The 21741-nt window shown below is 40.5% G+C and overlaps 1 protein-coding gene across 1 annotated transcript; it reads right to left on the reverse strand.

Moving 5' to 3' along the window:
- Nucleotides 1-1192: 1192 nt before the first annotated feature.
- On the reverse strand, nt 1193-21359 carry exo1 (exonuclease 1). The gene is made up of 14 exons (XM_026308495.1): nt 21279-21359; nt 20325-20519; nt 20065-20184; nt 17704-17827; nt 16273-16410; nt 14922-15134; nt 13103-13290; nt 12862-12964; nt 12565-12769; nt 11786-11972; nt 10839-11355; nt 10601-10690; nt 9677-9873; nt 1193-1929 (listed from the first exon to the last, which is right to left on the reverse strand). The coding sequence occupies exons 2-14, from the start codon at nt 20483-20485 to the stop codon at nt 1818-1820; spliced, it is 2355 nt and encodes a 784-aa protein (XP_026164280.1). The 5' UTR covers nt 20486-20519; nt 21279-21359; the 3' UTR covers nt 1193-1817.
- Between the last annotated feature and the right edge of the window lie 382 nt (nt 21360-21741).

The following is a 21741-nucleotide window of genomic DNA, read 5'->3' on the forward strand; positions in this document are numbered from 1 at the left end:
CATGTGCTGAAATGAGAATGCTGTTAAACTGCATTCTTCACACACTCTCGAGCAGAGTAGAGACTTCCGTTCTTACCTGGTTAACCCTTCAACACCGCAGGATACACAGAAATTTTATAGTTAGCCTTATAGTTTTACGGGGAAAAAAAAAAAGAGACCACCTCCACTTATTGTAATTCAGCACAACCGGCATTCCAGTTTTACCTCTCACAAGCACTCTGTAAAAAACTGGATAATGATGAATTTATCATGATCTGCACAACTATGTAGGCTACAGGAAGTGTTATGTAAACTAACCCAGGATTATGAAATGGTAACTTGTGACATAATCTGTCTAAATGTTAGGAATCTGTTGTCCCTGTATACAATACTGTGTATTAACATGTTTATAACAGTAAAATTTCTGAATGGAATATACACACAACCTCAGCAGCGCGTTCTTTCTTTCTACTTCGATTCTACTCCTGCACTCTACCTGTAACCTCTTCCTGCTCAATACTGTGCAACAGTCTTCACACCACTATTAATGACAGCCTAATATTTAGATAGAACACAGCAGCACATCTTGCATTCACATGAATGTAGCCATGAACAAGGACCATGCAGTCACGCAGGATAAGTGGGATTAAAGACATCACCTCAAATGTGCTACTGTTTATAAGTATTGTTTCGTAGATTGTCCTAATTAGGAAATCAGTAAAGCAGTGAGCGATGCCACTGGCTCTTGTGCAATAAGCCCAAGTAGTTGAAAGTGACTAAAGCATGATTGGTATTTGGACAAGCTCAGGTATTTCAAGATGCAGCATTGTGGAATGACTAATGTAATAAAAATTCCTTCATACACATCCATCTTCTTTGAAAATACTATGGTGACATTACTAAGATCGAAGCTAAAGCTCATAAAGAGAGGAAGACCAACGTACCACACCAATTCATCATTATGAGCAGCACTTGGTGACAGTGGAGCAGAAAAACTCCCTTTAACAGAAGAAACCTCCAGCAGAACCAGGCTCAGTTTGGGCGGCCATCTGCCTCGACCGGTTGGAGTGAGTGGATAGAGGAGAGAGAAAAGAATAGCAAAACCACGACACTCACCTGTCTCCTCTTAAGTGGCAAAGGTTGTCAGATTTTTTTTTATTTTACATTTTTAATACAATGTAAAATTCAAACTGTATATTTACTCAGGTGTTGGATTTAAATCTGTTTCAGGTGCTTGTACTTTAGTAGGATTTCAAATCCCAGACCTTTCCCTGCAATGGATTATTTCTGCTGCTATACACTTACACATACAGTACATACATAAATATGATGTAAGTACATGCCAAGTCAGTACCACTAATATGTTCTGTAAAAATCACACCCACATACAACAAAGTGTAGCCTCAGCATAGAATAAAATACTAATTCAACTATGATGAAAAGTTCATATTTAAGAATCAACAGCAACAAAAGCCAGTGAACCTTTCTTTAATGACTTTTTTTTTTTTAAATGCTTTTATATGCCCATTTTTATTTTGGCTGATTGTGCATGGATGCTATCAGTCTTGCAAAAAACTGGAGAGCTGTTCTGTCATATTTTTTGACTGGAGTTAAAGCACAACAGCCGGAATGTGACTCAAAACATACTTATTACAGCTTGTGTATTGTTAGGAAACTCAAGACCTACTACAGGATTCTATTGGACCAGAAGATAGCTGTTTTATTTAAAATGTACTTTAAGAAACAAGTGGATGAAAAATCATCGACATACATGGTATGTTTAAAAACCTCACTCCCACACAGAGTGATCAGCAATGTGTGAAACATTCAAATGTCCATCAGAAACCGCTGATAACGCTCATGTCTTCTGGAGGGTAGCTGGCCAGCAGGTTGTCTTTTACTGGGGACATGGGTTCTCCTTTCTTACAGGGACTCATCTTCTGGGTATCTCTGCAAAACACAACAAGCATAGTTTCAGAGTTTGTGTTGGTGTGCTTTGTTTCACTATAAGGTGTTTGTTCCAGAGAAAGTGAAGGGAGTCAGGAAAGTCACTTTCCTTATCTGACTTTTTAAACTATAGGTGCTTTCAGACTAAATGCTTCTACGGAACCCATTCTAGGAACCAACCCATGAGGAATGGACCCAAGAACTACAGACTTTAAAGGAATTTTTTCTGTTCAAATGCTTACTGCCTGTAGGAACGTTGAAGAAACATAAGTCGGCTGATGGTTGCTATGGCAAAGACACTTCTGCATGACAGTCAACAATGCTAGTGAAAACTTTCACGTTTCGCTTTGATGCATCAAATTCTCTGAAATTTCTCTGTTGAGTAGGCACCCTGCACTTCTGTTGACCCATTTGAGTGTTTTTCTATGTTGAAAACTGTTTAAACTAATAACAATTTTTAAAAATTGTGGTGGCTACTGCTGTATTGGCTTAAGTTAGTGAATCAATCAATCATAAACATACAGTATTGTTCAAAATAATACAATACAATGTGACTAACCAGAATAATCCAGGTTTTCAGCATATTTTTTTATTGCTACATGGCAAACAAGTTACCAGTAGGTGCAGTAGATTCTCAGAAAACAAATAAGACCCAGCATTCATGATATGCATGCTCTTAAGGCTGTGCAATTGGGCAATTAGTTGAAAGGGGTATGTTTAAAAAAAAAAAAAAAAAAAAAAAATAGTGTCTGCCGTTGACTGTACAAACTCCAAACTATTTTGTACAAACGTTTTTGTTTCTAAGATTTAGCAATCCTGTGAATCACTAAACTAATATTTAGTTGTATGACCACACTTTTTTATAACTGCTTCACATCTTTGTGGCATGGAGTCAACCAACTTGTGGCACCTTTCAGCTGTTATTCCACTCCATGATTCTTTAACAACATTCCACAATTCATTTACATTTCTTGGTTTTGCTTCAGAAACAGCATTTTTGATATCACCCCACAAGTTCTCGATTGGATTAAGGTCCGGGGATTGGGCTGGCCACTCCATAACATTAATTTTGTTGGTTTGGAACCAAGACTTTGCTCGTTTACTAGTGTGTTTGGGGTCACTGTCTTGTTGAAACAACCATTTCAAGGGCATGTCCTCTTCAGCATAAGGCAACAGGACCTCTTCAAGTATTTTGACATATGCAAACTGATCCATGATCCCTGGTATGCGATAAATAGGCCCAACACCATAGTAGGAGAAACATGTCCATATCATGACGCTTGCACCACCATGCTTCAGTCTTCACTGTGTACTGTGGCTTGAATTCAGAGTTTGGGGTCGTCTCACAAACTGTCTATGGCCCTTGGACCCAAAAAGAACAATTTTACTCTCATCAGTCCACAAAATGTTCCTCCATTTCTCTTTAGGCCAGTTGATGTGGATGTGTTCTTTGACAAATTGTAACCTCTTCTGCACATGCCTTTTTTTTTTTTTTTTTTTTAAAAACAGAGGGACTTTGCGGGGGATTCTTGAAAATAGATTAGCTTCACACAGACGTCTTCTAACTGTCACAGTACTTACAGGTAACTCCAGACCGTCTTTGATCATCCTGGAGCTGATCATTGGCTGAGCCTTTGCCATTCTGGTTATGCTTCGATCCATTTTGATGGTTGTCTTCCGTTTTCTTCCACGTCTCTCTGGTTTTGCCCTCCATTTTAAGGCACTGGAGATCATTTTAGCCGAACAGACTATAATTTTTTGCACCTCTTTATAGGTTTTTCCCGTCTCCAATCAACTTTTTAATCAAAGTACGCTGTTCTTCTGAACAATGTCTTGAACGACCCATTTTCCTCAGGCTTTCAAATACATGTTCAAAAAGTGCTGGCTTCATCCTTAAGTAGGGACCACCTGATTCACACCTGTTTTTTAACTTTTTTAAATTGATAACCTCACTGAATGAATGCCACACTGCTATTTTTATGAACACACCCCTTTCAACTAATTAAACCTGGATTATTCTGGTTAGTCACATTGTACTGCTATTATTTTGAACAATACTGTACATCGTTCTGATTGTACTGAGAAGTACCTAGTCCAAAGCAGGAGCTAAAAACACACGTTTGTTTTTCTATCTATTACTACTACTAATATTAATTTTTGATTCTTCTAGTATGTGCATATATTATTGGTTTATAACAAGTACTTTGAGGGCCACTGTACCAGAGTAAAATTCATTTGTGTCCAACATACTTGGTAACACAACACAAAAGGGGATCTTTCTCCAACAGTTCTAAAAACTATGAAAAGTTTCCTGCAGTCCGAAAGTACCTTATGTGAATTACTGTGATGAATATGATTAAAAGAATGTGCAAAAAATTGACACATAAAAAAAATATATAATAGACATTAACAGTCAGGGCATTGATAAAGGAAGCAAGTCTCCCTTTGCTATAAGTTATCAAGTATAGTTCATTAAAAAAAAAAAAGATCAGCAACATCTGGTGAGAAGTCAGATTTTATAAATGCTATCAGTTTGCCAACACAACCCAAGAAGAAAGGCACAAATCAGATATGTCATATATGCATTTCACTCTCCGGTGCTGTGACTGCGAATTTCTTGGTTCTATACAGAAGCTGAGCTGAGAGACATGCTTTCAGTAAAATATCAAAGGCTCTAATTCAAAGAGGACATGGACAAAGAGCCCAAAAGAAAAACGTGCCCCCTTTTTCTTATCCAAAAGTGCAGCAAAGAACCCACATATTATAATGAGATATATTATCTACGGAAAACAATGACATATTACTGGGTGTATATTTGTGTATATCTGGGTCGTTAACCAAGTCGTTCAGCTGGAAACAGTCAGAAATTGTTTTCGGCCAACTCCCTAATGTTCACTTAATTAGTTACTTACAGGTGACAAAATCTGTCTTTATAGTCCGTAAAAATTTACTATAGTCATTGAAGCTGCAACTGAAAAGGTGAAGAGAATTGGTCCTAGCACAGAACCCTGTGGAACTCCATAACTAACTTGTGTGTGCGGAAGGTTCATCATGGACATGAACAAATTGGAATCTGTCCGATAAATAAGATTGGGACCATTTTAATGCTATTCCTTTGATTCCAATCACATCCTTCAGTGTTTGTGATAAGATGCTGTGGTCGATGGTGTCAAATGTAGCATTAAGGTCCAGAAATGTAGCATTAAGGTCCAGAAACAAGTATAGAAACAAGTCCATTATCTGAGGCAAAAAGAAGATCGTTGGTGACTTTTAACAGTGCTGTTTCTGTACTATGATGTGCTCTAAATCGTGATTGAAAATCTTCAAATCGTTCATTCCTGTGTAAGCTGCTTAGCAACAACTTTTCCAGGCTAGATAAAATTCCTCTAAATCTGTAGAACGCCACTTCCTGTCCAGCCTTCGTGATGCTGCTTTAAGGTATGGCTACGTGAACTGTACAGTAATAAAAATACCGTATTTTCCAGACTATAACTTACACTTTTTTTTTTTTTTTTTTTTACTCCTCTTGCCTTAATGTTACTTGACACAAATGAATTTCATAATGCTTGTTGTTATGCCTAGTCTACATTCTTCATAGGCCAATTTAGACTATAGTTAGTATAATTAGAAATGTGACATACACTAAAGCAACATATACGTTTTTTTTCTGTTAAGGCTGTTTTGCTAAAAGAGACTTGTACTATGGTGCGACTCGTAGCCCGGAAATACTATAAATGTTATTAGACACTTTTCCCACGCAATTTAAAATTCTTTTATGTTTGTGGAAAATTACTTCCTTTCCAGGTGTCACAAAGTGATTTACTCAAATATTCTATTCATCTGCTAAGTAGTAGCAGAAGTTTCGTTCCGTCGCTGGCTGTCTAGGTGGTGTCCAGCAAATGATGTGGGCTTCATAGACAATTGAGCCACTTTCTGGGGAAAACCCGGTCTGATAGCGAGAGATGGCATCCATCCCACTTTGAATGGTGCAGCTCTCATCTCTAGGAATTTGGCCGAGTTTCTTAGCCGACCTAAAGCCTGACAATCCAGGGTGGGGACCGGGATGCAGAGACTCAGTCTAAAACGCCTCTCTGCAGTTTCCTTAGAGCTGTCACCCCCTTCAAACCACATAGAGACTGTGTCTGCCCCTCGAACATATAAATCAAACAAATCAGAAGTTAACAGAAGAGGAGTTATTCATAAAAACTTAATAAAAATTAAGACCACTCCTCTTATTGAACAGAAAAAGAGAACTGTCAAATGTGGATTATTAAATATTAGGTCCTTTTCTTCTAAATCTCTGTTAGTAAATGATTTGATAACTGATCACCAAATTGACCTACTTTATCTTACTGAAACCTGGTTACAGCAGGATGAATATGTCAGTCTGAATGAATCAACCCCCCTCAGTCATAAAAATTATCATGTTCCTCGAAGCACAGGTCGAGGTGGAGGAGTAGCTGCAATCTTCCAGTCAAACTTATTATTAAACTTTCATCCTCAGAACAATTATAACTCATTTGAGAGCCTCACTCTTAGTCTCTCACATACAAACTGGAAAACACAAAAACCAGTTCTACTTGTCATTTTGTACCGTCCACCTGTTCCTTACTCAGAGTTTTTAACTGAATTCCCTGACTTCCTGTCTGATTTAGTGCTTAGATCAGATAAAGTCATTATAGTGGGAGATTTTAACATTCATGTAGATGTTGAAAATAACGGCCTCAGCATTGCATTTAATTCTATATTAGATTCAATTAGTTTCATTCAAAATGTTAATAAACCCACCCACTGTTTCAATCACACCCTTGATCTTGTTCTGACCTATGGCATCGAAATTGAACATCTAATAGTTTTTCCCCCAAATCCTGTTTTGTCAGATCATTCTTTAATAACTTTTGAATTTAAAATGATGGATCATGCAGCGTCTGGAAGAAAATTCCACTACAGCAGATGTTTATCCGACAACGCTGTTAATAAATTTAAGAAAATGATTCCATCTTTATTTGCATCTATGCCAAGTATAAACATAGTGGAGGGCAGCTGCCTTAATCCTACTCCCTACCAAATTGATCATGTTGTTGACAGCGCTGTAACCTCACTGCGTGAAACGCTTGATTCTGTAGCCCCTCTGAAAAAGAAGTTAGTGATTCAGAGAAGACTAGCCCCATGGTATAATTTACATGTTCGTACCTTAAAGCAGGCATCACGAAGGCTGGAAAGGAAGTGGCGTTCCACAAACTTAGAGGAAATTTTTCTAGCCTGGAAAAACAGTCTATTAACATATAAAAAAGCTCTCCGTAAAGCCAGAACTGCATACTATTCATCACTAATAGAGGAAAATAAGAACAATCCCAGGTTTCTTTTCAGCACTGTAGCCAGGCTGACAAAAAGTCACAGCTCCGTTGAGCCCAGTGTTCCCTTAGCTCTCAGCAGTGATGAATTTATGAGTTTCTTTACAAATAAAATCACAACTATTAGAGATAAAACTCATCAGATGCTTCCAATACCTGACACAAATTAATCTTCTACTACAGTAGCTCTTGAATCATCTGTAGGACCTCAGTTATGTTTAGACTGCTTCTCTCCCATAGATCTCTCTGAATTTACATCAGTAGTTGCTTCATCGAAATCATCAACGTGTCTCTTAGACCCCATCCCGACTAGACTGCTTAAAGGCACCCTGCCATTAATGAACTCATCTTTATTGGACTTGGTAAATTTATCTCTAGTATCAGGCTACATACCACAGGCCTTTAAGACTGCAGTAATCAAACCCTTACTCAAAAAGCCTAGTCTTGATCCTAATTATAGACCAATATCCAACCTGCCATTTATTTCTAAAATCCTAGAAAAAGCTGTTGCTAAGCAGCTATCAGACCACTTACACAGGAATGAACTATTTGAAGATTTCCAATCAGGATTTAGAGCACATCATAGTACAGAAACAGCACTGTTGAAAGTTACCAACGATCTTCTCTTAGCCTCAGATAATGGACTTGTTTCGATACTTGTCCTCCTAGACCTTAGTGCAGCATTCGACACCATTGACCACAACATCTTATTACAGAGACTGGAGCATGTGATTGGTATCAGAGGAACAGCGTTAAAGTGGTTCCAATCCTATTTATCGGACAGATTCCAGTTTGTTCATGTCCATGATGAACCTTCCACACGAACAAAAGTTAGTTATGGAGTTCCACAAGGTTCTGTGCTAGGACCGATTCTGTTCACCCTGTACATGCTTCCTTTAGGATATATCATTAGAAAGCACTCTATTAATTACCACTGCTATGCGGATGACACTCAGTTATATCTATCTATTAAACCTGTTAACACAAACCAGTTAACCAGACTTCAAGCCTGTCTAACTGACATAAAGGCTTGGATGACCAGTAACTTTTTACTTTTAAAACAGAAGTCATTATATTTGGGCCTAAAAATCTCAGAAATAACTTTTCTAAAATTATAGCTACTCTAGATGGCATAGCCCTGGCCTCCAGCACTACTGTAAAAAACCTTGGAGTTATTTTTGACCAGGACATGTCCTTTAACTCACACATAAAACAAATTTCTAGAACTGCATTCTTTCACCTGCGCAACATTTCCAAAATTAGGAACATCCTGTCTCAAAATGATGCAGAAAAACTAGTCCATGCATTTGTTTCCTCAAGGCTAGATTACTGTAACTCATTACTATCTGGATGTCCTAATATCTTAATAAAAAGCCTCCAATTAATCCAGAATGCCGCAGCCAGAGTCCTGACAGGAACTAGTAAGAGAGATCATATTTCTCCTATATTGGCTTCTCTTCATTGGCTCCCTGTAAAATATAGAATAGAATTTAAAATCCTTCTTCTCACATACAAATCCCTTCATAATCAAGCTCCTTCATACCTTAAAGACCTCATAGTACCATATTATCCCAATAGACCACTTCGCTCTCAGAGTGCAGGCCTACTTGTGGTTCCCAGAGTTCTCAAAAGCAGAATGGGAGGCAGAGCCTTTAGCTATCAAGCTCCTCTCCTGTGGAACCAGCTCTCAGACTGGGTTCAGGAGGCAGACACTCTCTGTACTTTTAAGGACTTAAAACCTTCCTCTTTGACAAAGCATATAGTTAGGGCTGGCTTCAGGCAACCCTGAACCATCCCTTAGTTAGTTATGCTGCTATAGGCCTAGACTGCCCGAGGACCATCGGTGCACTGAGCTCCCCTACCCTAACCCCCCCCCCCCCCCCCCCCCTTCTCTCCCACCTCATGTATATTCCACCATTGAATGTTACTAACCTTGTGCTCTCTCTCTACCCTAGTTTGTGCTCTCTCTCTCTCTCTCTCCCTCTCTCCCTCCCTCTCTCTCTCTCTCTCTCTCTCTCTGTACCTTCTGCAGGTGTCCCTGGTCCTGGAGCTGTTTATCGCTGATGTGCAGTTACTGGCCCCACCAACTTGCAGTGTCTATTTGTTGTTTATTGTTGCTGTTCTTTTCTCTCTGCTCTATCCACTCACCCCAACCGGTCGAGGCAGATGGCCGCCCAAACTGAGCCCGGTTCTGCTGGAGGTTTTTTTTTCTTCCGTTAAAGGGAGTTTTTTCCTCTCCACTGTCGCCAAGTGCTTGCTCATAAGGGAATTGTTGGGTTTTTAGTTTTAGTTTTTGTAAAGTGCCTTGAGATGATTTGTATTGTGATTTGGCGCTATACAAATAAAATTGAATTGAATTGAATTGAATAGAAGTATTAGTAGTATTTCTTGTTTACTTTTTGAAACTGAAGTTCTTCCAGAGGCCGCTGATGGTAGCCTGGACACCAGGGTTGTTCTCATTATTGGGGGAGGAAGCTTTCTTTATGGAACCCACAGACGTTTTCCTCAGTCCACTGGCCCTGGCTCGGCCAAAAGTTTGCACCTTTGCTGCTTGACCCTGGCTGCTGGACTTCAGCTTTGACAGACCAGACACCTAGAAGGAGAAATAGAATTTGGTGAATTTAATAAAAGCAATGGTTAGCATTGTCTATAAATAAATGGTTTGCTAACATCCTTTCTTGCCTGTTTTCAACTTTGTTTTTTTGTTAATAAAAACTGACAAGGAGAGACAAGTTTCAATAAGGGCTTCAGTAGTATTTGACCTTGCAAAGCCACAGGTTTTATAAACTCCTCCAAGGGTAGAAACCAGTTAACACAATCCTGGATGAGTAAGCTGAGTACACCAATATATGTATAGAACTTGTCACTGCCATCAGAAGAATAATTACATTTGGCAACCAGAAACCCTGGTTACCTCCGACATACAACCTCCAGAAACTGGCCAACCTTAACCAGGGCATCAGGGCAGCAACAGTAAGCCCACAGACAGTCAATCAGGACTGACTCACGTGACTCTACAGGCTGCTCCTCCCTCTGTTCCAGACTAATGAATAACATACTGCTGGTACAGGACATGAGAGCAAGAGTTATTATTGGTATGGTAATATTTATTTTTTTTCTTCTCAGGGTGTTAAAACATCACTACCAGCACATATCTGATATTATGAAGGGACAACTCCTGCTAATTAAATTCACTAGGGCTTTGTAGGTCTATGAGACAGGCTGAGACAACCCCCTTCCACTGTCTAACAGTAAAGAAATTTGAATTACAACACAGACTGAATTGAATAACGTCAGCAGTAACTCAGGCACAAACTCACTTTTGACTTCTGCACGCCAGGTTTCATATCTGCCGTTTGTGACTGTGGGGAACTCTGCTGTGGCGCCAAATCTTTGCTTGAATTTATTTCCTGAGGAAGCACATGAAAGAAATTATTAAAAAGTTGCACCACCAAAATAACCTTCTGCACACCCACAAAACTCTAATGATGTATGTGTAAACTCTGATGCAACCATAAAGGATGCACAGACATGAGGTGGAGATTTGTATAAACCTACAGATACTGCATCCTCCAGGCAGAAGGATGGGAAGCTGTAGGTGGGCAGTTCCTCTCGGTAAAAGGACATAAGATAAGATTGGGACTGAGAGAAGTAGGCGCTGTCCTGGGACAGAGGGGAGTCTGGGAGGCTGTCCTTGTCCTTTGGGTTTCCATCAGAGAAAGAGGCATCTCTGGAGGGTCTGTGTGTCTTTGAAGATGAGGAAAAACTGTCCTCCTTATATTGAAACTGCTGCAGGGCGTCCAGGTCTGAGGTGGACTTAGGTGTTTTTGATTGTTCAGTGGAAGAGCAGCTGCCTGACCATTGGAACAGCCTGAGGCCCTGGCTGGCTGGAGTGGCAGACCTGGTGCTAGGTGATAGAGTTGGGCTGGGGGTGTCCACAGATGGAATTTCAGGACCACCACTGTCATTGGTCTGAGTGCTGGGACAGGACTTCTCTTGAGCAGGGCTCACAGGTATGGACTCACGGAGTAAATGCTCATGAGCCTTAGTGTTCAGCCTGGAACTGCTAAAGAATCTACATATGGAAATAAACATAACCAAAGTAGGTCAATGCACGTGTAGAAAATATACAGCCGTAATCAATGTTAAAGCTACATAAGGAAGAATTATTAGTTTTGTTCCTTTTCCCCCCGCTTTCTAAAATTATTGTATTTCCTTAAACTTAAAGACAAATTGTCAAATAAAATACTGTAATAATAATAAAAAAATAACCTTTTTGTTATCATGGCACACACTTTTGATTAAAAGAATAGTTCAGTATTTTTGAAACAATACTTTAGCGAAACACAAAAACAACTTTTTATTTTAACATAGTGTTCTTTACAAATCACAGTATATCCACCCACCCGGTTACCTCTGTACCACATTTTTGGCTACATGACAAAGCTTCCAAGTACACAGTACATGCCTGGGTGTGACTGTTCTGTAGAAGTGGTTGCTCTTACCTGCTACGAGTGGCATGGCCATCCTCCTCAGCCTCCTGGTTTCTCTTCTGCAGCAGGGTGGAGAAGCAGTTGTGTGACCGGGGTTGACTGGTTACTGTGAGCTCGTCTGGCTGCTGGTTTGACCGGAGCCGCTTCTGACTGGAAGCAGAGTACTGCTGCAGCATGTCTTGGTCTGATATACTAGAGTCTATGGATAACAAAAAAAAAAAAAGAGCACATTTCTAAAAAGTAATGCAAAATTATTGAAAATATGAATGAGCTATCCATATTTATCATAAATGTATCACTGTTGTATTTTTAAACACTTTTCCCATATGCAATTCTTCCTTTGCATAACAAGCTATATGCTGCTTTATCTTTTTTCTGTTAACACATTTCCATTCTATGACTCTTTCTATCAAGGACAAATTACAGTAGAAAATTTTAGATCATTAAAAGAACAGTTTTGAGCTAAATATAACAATTTTATCCAAACCGCACTTTATATCAAGTCTTCTTCATTTCTCTGAATAAATCTTCCAAAACATTTCCTACATAATCTAAAAACAATTTACCTGTTACCTTAACATGTCCCCATGCATTATACAAGAGATTCCATTCAATCACTAAGAAAAAATAAAACTGAGGGAAACAGGATAAAGGGGTGCACGACTGAGCAACTAGAAACAATCTGAGTATCTTATGGGGCTTTTCCACTAGCACTACTCTGCTCGACTTGACTCGGTTTGTTTGGTTTTCAATTAGGGGATAGTATCAGCTACCAAGGGAGCCGGGCACACCTTCCCTTGGCCTCTTCACCTGCACCTCTCTGCAGGGCAGCTTCAGACCATCAAGGATAATGACTCTCTCCTTCCCCCTGGTGGAAGTAGGCCCTGATGCAGAGGAGTGCCAGGCAGCTGAGGCTGGCTTAAAGTCTCCACTCCAAATACTAGGTCCAGTGGGGTCTCGTGAGTTGTTCCAGCTATAACTGCGTGGTTTGAATGGCTGAAATTACATTTGTAATTGTGTTTAAATTACTAAATTAAATGCAACACATCACAAGGAATATACAGACTGCAGCTAATGTGATTTGATACCTGTGGAATGGGTTTGTCTGGGCTAAAGTTATCTATCTTCTCCATTGTGTTGATGTCAAGGTTTCCTAAAGCCATCTGCAAGCCTTTGTCATCTCCTAGATTACTGAATTCAGTATCATTAAGGACAGAACACTGGAGATAGACCTTGTAATTTCCCATTGTTAGATTACATATAACAAAGACTGCAGCTAAATTTACAAACGTGACCTTTTTAATCAAGTGATCCAGGTCAGGAGGATACAATCCAGCGTAGCTGAGGGTGGTTGGGTCGATGTTTGCTGGGTATGGGTTCAGGGGTACAACCTTCCTGCTGACAGGATCAAAGACAAGCTGGTAGAGGAATGTATTATTGGCTCTGATGAATCCATCAACATACTGTTCAGGAACGACTAGATCCATCTTCAGGTACTGGCCCATCTTTCTGATCACCTGAGAGTAAAGAAATGTTAAAACTGGTTTGTGAATCTCACAAAATAATGGCTTAGGACATTACATCTATTTTGTATTTTAAAAAATTCCAACCTTTATGTGCAATACTATCTGTAACAGATATAATTTCATATTCAAGTGTAAATGTCATTCCTTATCCAGCAATCATTTTTAGCATTTTTTTTTTTTTTACTAAACCTTTGTTATAAGTGAAGAATATGTCCACTAGACAGTGGAAGCAAAATGCATAAACCACTTCATTTGTAAAAACAATTGCATTCCACTGCACAGTTATCTCCCTTGAATTCACTGGTTTTATTTAAAGTTAGTCTATGTAACTTTAACCTAGAATGACTTCTTTTAGGTGGCAGCCAGTTGCAGCAGCTCCTCTGTTTGTTTTTTGTAAGTTCGGATGATTTTTTACTGAATTATCATCTGTTAATCCAAGTCAAGTCAAGATCTATGCTTTCGCTCTGATAATGGATGAAAGCGCATGAGTTGAGATCTTCTAATTTCTGTGGAGAGACATATGGAGATTATGGAAACTGCATCAGAAAATATATATGTTTCTGTAGCAATGGCATCTATACAAGGGAACAACTGTTAGCTCTCGAGAACAAGTCTGCTTCTTGGTATAAAACCTGAAATTCCCCAAGACCTGAGGAGGCGTAGGAAGGGCTGCAGAGCAGGATTGAGATTTAAACCATTTCTCCCAACAATTACTATGGGGAATGTGAGGTCACTCTGCAACAAAGTGGATGAACTTTCTGCTTTAGCTAGCAGCGAGTGACAGTACAGAGTGTAGCTTGCTTTGCTTCACCGAGATCTGGCTGAATGAAAATTTACCGGACAGCTCCCTTGAACTGCCTGGGTTCTCACTAGTGCGAGCGGACAGAGGGAAACAGAGTGGGAAGAAAAGAGGAGGTAGTCTCGCTGTTTCTGTTAACTCCAAATGGTGCAACCCTGGACATGTGACAGTGAAGGACTGCATTTCAGGAACTCTGACCAACTTCAAACAGTATGTGGACTGTGCAACACAAGAAAAGATTCTTGATCTCCTATATACCAATGTGAAGGAGGTATACAGCTCTTCAGCCCTCCCTCCGCTTCGTGGATCAGACCACAACTTAATATATCTAGTACCAACATACAAGCCTGTAGTAAGACAGCAGTCAGCTACCAAGAGGTATGTGAAGGTTTGGTCAAAGGATGCTGAGGAGGCCCTGCAGGACTGCTTCAGGGTTACAAACTGGGACCTTTGCATGGATGCTCATGGTCAGGACATCGAAGGCATCTCTCACTGTATCACAGATTATGTCCGCTTCTGTGAGGACAATGTTGTTCCATCCAAAAAAGTTTGTCGTTTCCCCAATAATAAGCCATAGATAAATAAGGACATTAAAGGTCTACTGCTGTGTGTGTGTACATTGGGTGGGTTAAACGCAGAGCACAAATTCCGAGTATGGGTCACCATACCTGGCCACAAAGTCACTTTCACTTACAAAATGACAATTACTAGAAAAAAAGAACTTAGGTTTGAATTAAGATTCTTTGTCATGCTACAATTTCCTACGTCAAAGCGCTCAGCAGTTACACCTCTGGTAAAGTGAATCCACTTCCACTGGTCTCACCTTGAGGATATCAGGATCTTTGGCCAGCCGCAGCAGCTTGCAGGCCTTGCCCAAGCCAATGCCATGCAGGGAGGGCAGATAGTCACAGCCAGAGAGGATACACATGTAGCGAAACTTCTCCTGTGTAAAAATGTTTCCCAGAGAGCGACAGCGGCCCAGGTTACTTTGGTCTACCTCCAGCCCATTGCCCTGCTTGTCCATTTTGAGAATCACCTGCATGATTGTAAAAGAAGATTGATGAAATGGGCAACTGGTTTATGTCTGGGTAAGTAAGTAAGTAAGAAATAAAAATGTACTGATCAGCTCTTTCCACAGATGTTCAATAGGCTTTAGATCAGGACTCATAGAAGGCCACTCAGAATAGTCCACTGATTTGTTCTTAGCCATTCTTGGGTATTTTTAGTTTTGTGTTTTGGGTCATTGTCCTGTTGGAGGACCCATGACCTGCGATTGAGACCAAGCTTTCTGACACTGGGCAGCACATTTTGCTCCAGAATACCTTCATAGATAAGATGCATTTTGGAAAATTCCAGTCTCACTTTTTTATGATTTGCTTTCAACAGTGGGGTCCCCCTTGGTTGTCTTCTATTAAGTCCACTTTGGCTCAAACCTAGACAGATGGTGTGATCTGACATTGATGTACCCTGACCTTGGAGTTCACCTCTAATCTCTTTGGAAGTTGCTCTGGGTTCTTTGGTTACCATTCGTTTAATCCGTCTCTTCAATTTGTCATTAATTTTCCTCTCGTGGCCACGTCCAAGGAAGTTGGCTAAAGTCCCATGGACCTTAAACCTATGTAATGGTAATATGTAATATGTAAAACTGTAGTCAGAGGAACATTAAGCTGCTTGAAGATGGTCTTATAGCCTTTACCTTTAGCATGCTTGTCTATAATTTTCTTTCTAATCTCCTGACACAACTCTCTCCTTAGCCTTCTGTGGTCCATGTTCAGTGTGGTACACACCATGATACCAAACAGCACAGTGACTACTTTTCAGCCTTTCACAATTCAGGATTCATGATTTTCATTAGTTATTTTTCAGTAATTTTTTATCTATTGTTAATTTTGCCCATTTCAAGTTATTTCAGTGGCTTTTTCTTTCTTTAATGGAAGGGTATCAACAATTTTGTATGTCCATGTGCGTAGTCTCTCTCCCAATCATTAACCACCATCTTTTAGTTTTTATCATAATACACAAAATAACTAGTACCTTCTGCACCCATGCAAAATTTTATCTGGTTTCAAAGATAACATCTTTACCTCTGCCTTAGAGCATTCCACTTTACCCTATGTATGTACATGCTGTCTGTAAGTGGTGGAAATGCAGCCCCTGGTTTTAGTACTTTATACCTTCTTGCAACCAAATGCCAACAAGTCAGAGTCTTCTGTGATGACGGCCTGGGCCAAACCAGATTTGGTGAGGTAAGCTAACTGAGCATCTGCTTCATATGGAGCCACCACACAGTCCACCCCCCTTGCTCTTGCAGCCTGGTTCAAAAAAACAAGAAACAGAAAAACATTGTGGCTGTACTTTGCAAAGACTATTGCTGTGTGCAACCATAAAGCCTGAAACAAAGTAAAGCACCAGGTAACACATAATATCTCTGGGGGTCATGGAGCTAGATTAAAATGGGATGAAGTTACAGATTTTTACTGCATTTCTAAAACTGACAAGTCTAAGACTGTACCTTCCATCCATTTTCTATACCCGCTTTTTCCTGAAAGCCAGGGTCACGGGGATCTGCTGGAGCCTATCCCAGCTCTCTCTCGGGTGAAAGGCAGGGGTACACCCTGGACAGGTCACCAGTCTGTCGCAGGGCCACATAGAGACACACAAAGACAGACAACCTCACACACTCACACTCACTCCTACGGGCAATTTAGAGTCACCAATCAACCTAACATGTATGTTTTTGGTCTGTGGGAGGAAACCGGAGTACCCGGAATAAACCCACGCAAGCATGGGGAGAACAAGACTGTGCCTCGATACTTCAAAATTATTAAATAGGTTAGTAAAGGGGGGTCCTCTATGAAGCTATACAGTTGCAGACCCCACGTGTGCAGGGTTCGCTTACTGCAGACAAAGCTGCAGTGATATGTGACACTTGCAGACCATCTAGTGTCTGGAAGACTGAAAAAGAACAGGGGTTATAAATGTAGCTGGGGCTGAATTAAATTCGATATGAATGCTGAATGACTGAACGCTCATTGACACAAAACTTCTGTAATAGGTGCTGCTGGGTGTCAGACTCCATTAGGTTGCTTTTATCACCCATGTCACTTGTAAATGGTCTTATACTTGTATAGCACTTTGCTACACAAGTTCACTCAAAGTGTTTTTCCATTATTTGTCCATTTACCTATTCACACACACAATCACTCACAATGGTACCAAGGATACTATGACATGTGGACTAGTGAAGCCAAGGATCAACCCACCAACCCCCTGGTTCATGGTTGACCTGTTCTACTTCTGCATCCACAGCATGTCATGTGATTATAATGTCCTGATCTCTTAATCATGTGAACCCCGGTTACTTTTGGAACTCCCATTTTCTGATGAGACATTTTACTAGTAATATTTAAATCACATTTTAAACTGTTAACTGATGTCATAATTAACTGGTAAAGAAAAGCTAAAAACCTAAATCCTCTCTTGTCCTGTCTATTTTGACATTATTGTGCATCACTGAAAGAAAAAACACACAGTCCCACAAAACACTGAAGATATCAAATGTCTCACCAAAGCAGTTAAGGTCTTCATATCAAATAAGCCCTCACCTTAATAAGATTATGAGCCATGGTTGGTGTGATATTAACACAGCGGGTAAAACAGTCTCTGGCCTCAGACAGTTTCCCTTCACGTAGCAGTTGTCTGCCTTTTTGAAGGTTGGCTTCTCTGCGCCTGAAAAGAACATGAATGAAACATAATTGCTAATGCACTTTGTACTGGGGTAATATTTAATACTGACAGATTAACGCCACACTGGAAAACAAGAGAACAGTGCTGCCATAAAAATGAACCTTTTTTTGTGACAATGAAATACAAAAAGACAGCTGTCTGTAGGCACATTAAGATTCTTTTACCCACCCAACACTCAGATGTTATGAGCAAAGGGAAAAATTAGTGCAGTCACAAATAGAGCTCAACTTCCATGTCAAGGACACTGTATGCCTGTGCTTTTTGATGTTAAGGTATTTATGAGGCGGCCATTTGGTCTCACCTGTCTGCAAGTCTGTGCATACCTCTCAGCACCTTCACACATAAACAGTGTTGCTCTGTTACAAGTTCGGAATGCAGTCAAATAAACCAAGCATTGTCTGAGCGTGTTTGTTACCAAGTACGAAAACTTGGATTCTTTGTTGCCACAGCATATTCTGTGGAGTTATTCTTTTTTTGGTGAAGGCCTAACATTAGCCCCAGCGTTTATTAATATCTGATTAATACTGGATATTGCAAATTTGTATAATTGAAAAGAATAAAGCTTTTTTTTTTTTATTTTGAAATGCCTGGGCCATATTTTAAATATTCTAAATTTATTTTCAACTTTTCAAACCTTAGGTTGAATGTTACAAATTTTCCACTCTGCCACTCATAAAATTATACATTTCCATATATTGACAGTCTAAATGTACTTGCTGGTGACTAGGGAACTGAACTTTTCCACATTTTCTCACATTATGACCACAAACATAAATATATTTTATTGGAATGTTATGTGAAAGACCAACACACAGTGGCATACAATTGTAAAGTAGAAAGAAAATTATACATGAGTTCAATTTTTTTTTTTTTACAAATAACTGAAAAGTGCAGTGCGCAAAGTATTCAGCCCCCTTGAGTCAATACTTTGTGGAACCCCCTTTTGCTGCAATTACAGCTGCAAGTCTTTTGGGGTATGTCTCTACCAGCTTTGCACATCTAGAGACTGAAATCTTTGCCCATTCTTCATTGCAAAACAATTCAAGCTGAGTCAGATTAGATGGAGAGCGTTTGTGAACGGCAGTTTTCAGATCTTGCCACAGATTCTCGATTGGATTTAGGTCTGGACTTTGACTGGGCCATTCCAACACATGAATAAGTTTCATTTTAAACCATTCCATTGTAGCTTTGGCTTTATGTTTAGGGTCGTTGTCCTGTTGGAAGGTGAATCTCCGCCCCAGTCTCAAGTGTCTTGCAGACTCCAACAGGTTTTCCTCCAAGATTGCCCTGTATTTGGGTCCATCCATCTTCCCATCAACTCTGACCAGCTTCCCTGTCCCTGCTGAAGAGAAGCAGCCCCAGAGCATGATGCTGCCACCACCATGTTTGACAGTGGGTATGGTGTGTTCAGAGTGATGTGCAGTGTTAGGTTTCCGCCACACATAGCGTTTTGCATTTAGGCCAAAAAGTTCAATTTTGGTCTCATCTGACCAGAGCACCTTCTTCCACATGTTTGCTGGGTCACTCACATGGCTTCTGGCATACTGCAAACGGGACTTCTTGTGGTTTTCTTTTAAGAATGGCTTTCTTCTTGCCACTCTTCCATAAAGTCCAGATGTGTGCAGCGCACGACTGATAGTTGTCCTATGGACAGATTCCCCCACCTGAGCTGTAGATCTCTGCAGTTCATCCAGAGTCACCATGGGCCTCTTGGCTGCATCTCTGCTCAGTGCTCTCCTTGTTCGGCCTGTTAGTTTAGGCGGACGACCATGTCTCGGTAGGTTTGCAGTTGTGCCATACTCTTTCCATTTGTGGATGATGGACTGAACAGTGGTCCGTGAGATGTTCAAAGCTTGGGAAATCTTTTTATAGCATAACCCTGCTTTAAATTTCTCCACAACTTTATCCCTGACCTGTCTGGTGTGTTCCTTGCACTTCATGATGCTGTTTGCTCCCGAATATTCTCTTAACAAACCACAGAGGCTGTCACTGAACAGCTGTATTTGTACTGAGATTAAATTACACACAGGTGGACTCTATTTAGTCATTAGGTCAACATTCGATCAGTCAGCATTCATCAGGCAACTTCTGAAGGCAATTGGATGCACACACTGGTCATAATGTGAGAAAATGTGGAAAAGTTCAAGGCGTATGAATACTTTTGCAAGCCACTGTATATGTGCATGTCCTGTGTGCACACTGTTGAAGTAAATACTCACTCTCTGCGAGCCTTTTCCACCTCTTGCTTGGAAGGTAGATTGCACCCATCAAACACCAGTATAGGTTTGACACTAAAGGTCAACAGCATGTCCACAAATTTCATGCAGTACCACACATACCTACGATTGAACAAATTAAAATGTCAGTATAGGTTCTGGGTATCCAACACGCATTACAATACACAGATTACAATTGTACATGTTGATCTACATCTGAAAAGGTTTTTTTTCACAATCACCTGACATTTAAAATCACTTACTGATCAGTTGGCTCTCCTTTAGCCAGCTTCTCAGCACATGAAAATGCTCCTTTATGTAGCCAGCAGTACGTGTCCACAGCCACCGTCTGGCCTTTGTATTTTTTCACATTGATGGGCTCTGCTGCATCTTTGATGAACTGCAGCAGCCCAGAGATTCCCATTTTCACCTGCTGATCTGCAACACCGATTCTAAGGCTGTGAAACAAATCAGGAAAATATGCACAATTTCAATGGTGAAGGGTATACCAGTCATCTCATTCTGTAGCATTACATATTACATTTAAGTCATTTCTAGTGCTGTTAATCTTATTTCTAATAAACCTTTAAAATGTCCTTACATGTCAAACTTCGTTTGCATTGGTTACAAGTTTCTGCATCATGGCAATGAGACATTCTCTTGTGCAGTTTGTCGTGTGGACGCGCTAACCGCATCATGCAGCGTTACAACACAACCAAGTCATCCTGGACGGAGCTCAGTCCTGGACGGCGTGTGGCTGCAGCACAAACGCTTCCTCAAACGTTAAACAAACATTTTTCCTGCTAACGCCACAGCCGGAAAAGGCACATACATTTTTAACCCGACCAGTCCAGACTTATGGTCCAGTTACGTTTGGAGGCTTTACCCCCCGACACGGCGTCAAGTGACGTCACTGCTCACAGTGCAGACCTCAGGTGGCAACTAAGGTGCTTCAACACGTTAAGGCCAACTTCCAAATAAACTCTATTGGCGACTTGTTGCTGACAGCAAAGTCGGTCCGAAGCTTTCTGTACGAACACGCCTCACACGGACCGTCAAACAGGGCAGTGTGTCTCGGTCCTACAAAGGCACTTTGGTCTCACGGAGCAAGTTAACAACCGCTGCTCACATTAAGAGAAAAGTAACACACACAAACTACTCGACTACCGTCAAGCAAGGGTTTAGGCTAAGGTTTCAACCATAACCTCTGAACTTACTGTTTCTAGACGTTAGTATCCGCTCATGCAGCTGGATGATGGACAAGCTGAAGGGAGTTTAGTTTTTAGCGGCAAAAGACGTCATTCAGTATGAGCTGCTGCTATTGGCCAGACCGACCCAGAGGACGGGGCTAGAGGCTAGACTATACGTCGCGTACACATTTACGTCAGTGACTTGTTTCCTATTTGTTTTGGCGTCAACAGTAACTGATTTCCCAGCAGCTCCCGCAGCAGCTGCCTCTGCAGGAACGCACCGCTAGGTACCCGCTCTCGTCTCTAGCGGAAAACGCGGCACGCCGGTGTATGAATTAAGCTCCGAGTGGCTTTGTAATCAGTATAATAGAGTGGTGCCAATGTTAATGAACACAGTACTGTGAACAACACTATGAGCACGAAAGGTATTCATCTCTGAATATTCTTTCATATAACACACCTCCTTTATCGCCCCACGTTCAACTGTCGT

This window comes from Mastacembelus armatus, chromosome 15, assembly GCF_900324485.2.
Source record: "Mastacembelus armatus chromosome 15, fMasArm1.2, whole genome shotgun sequence".
Lineage (NCBI taxonomy): Eukaryota > Metazoa > Chordata > Actinopteri > Synbranchiformes > Mastacembelidae > Mastacembelus > Mastacembelus armatus.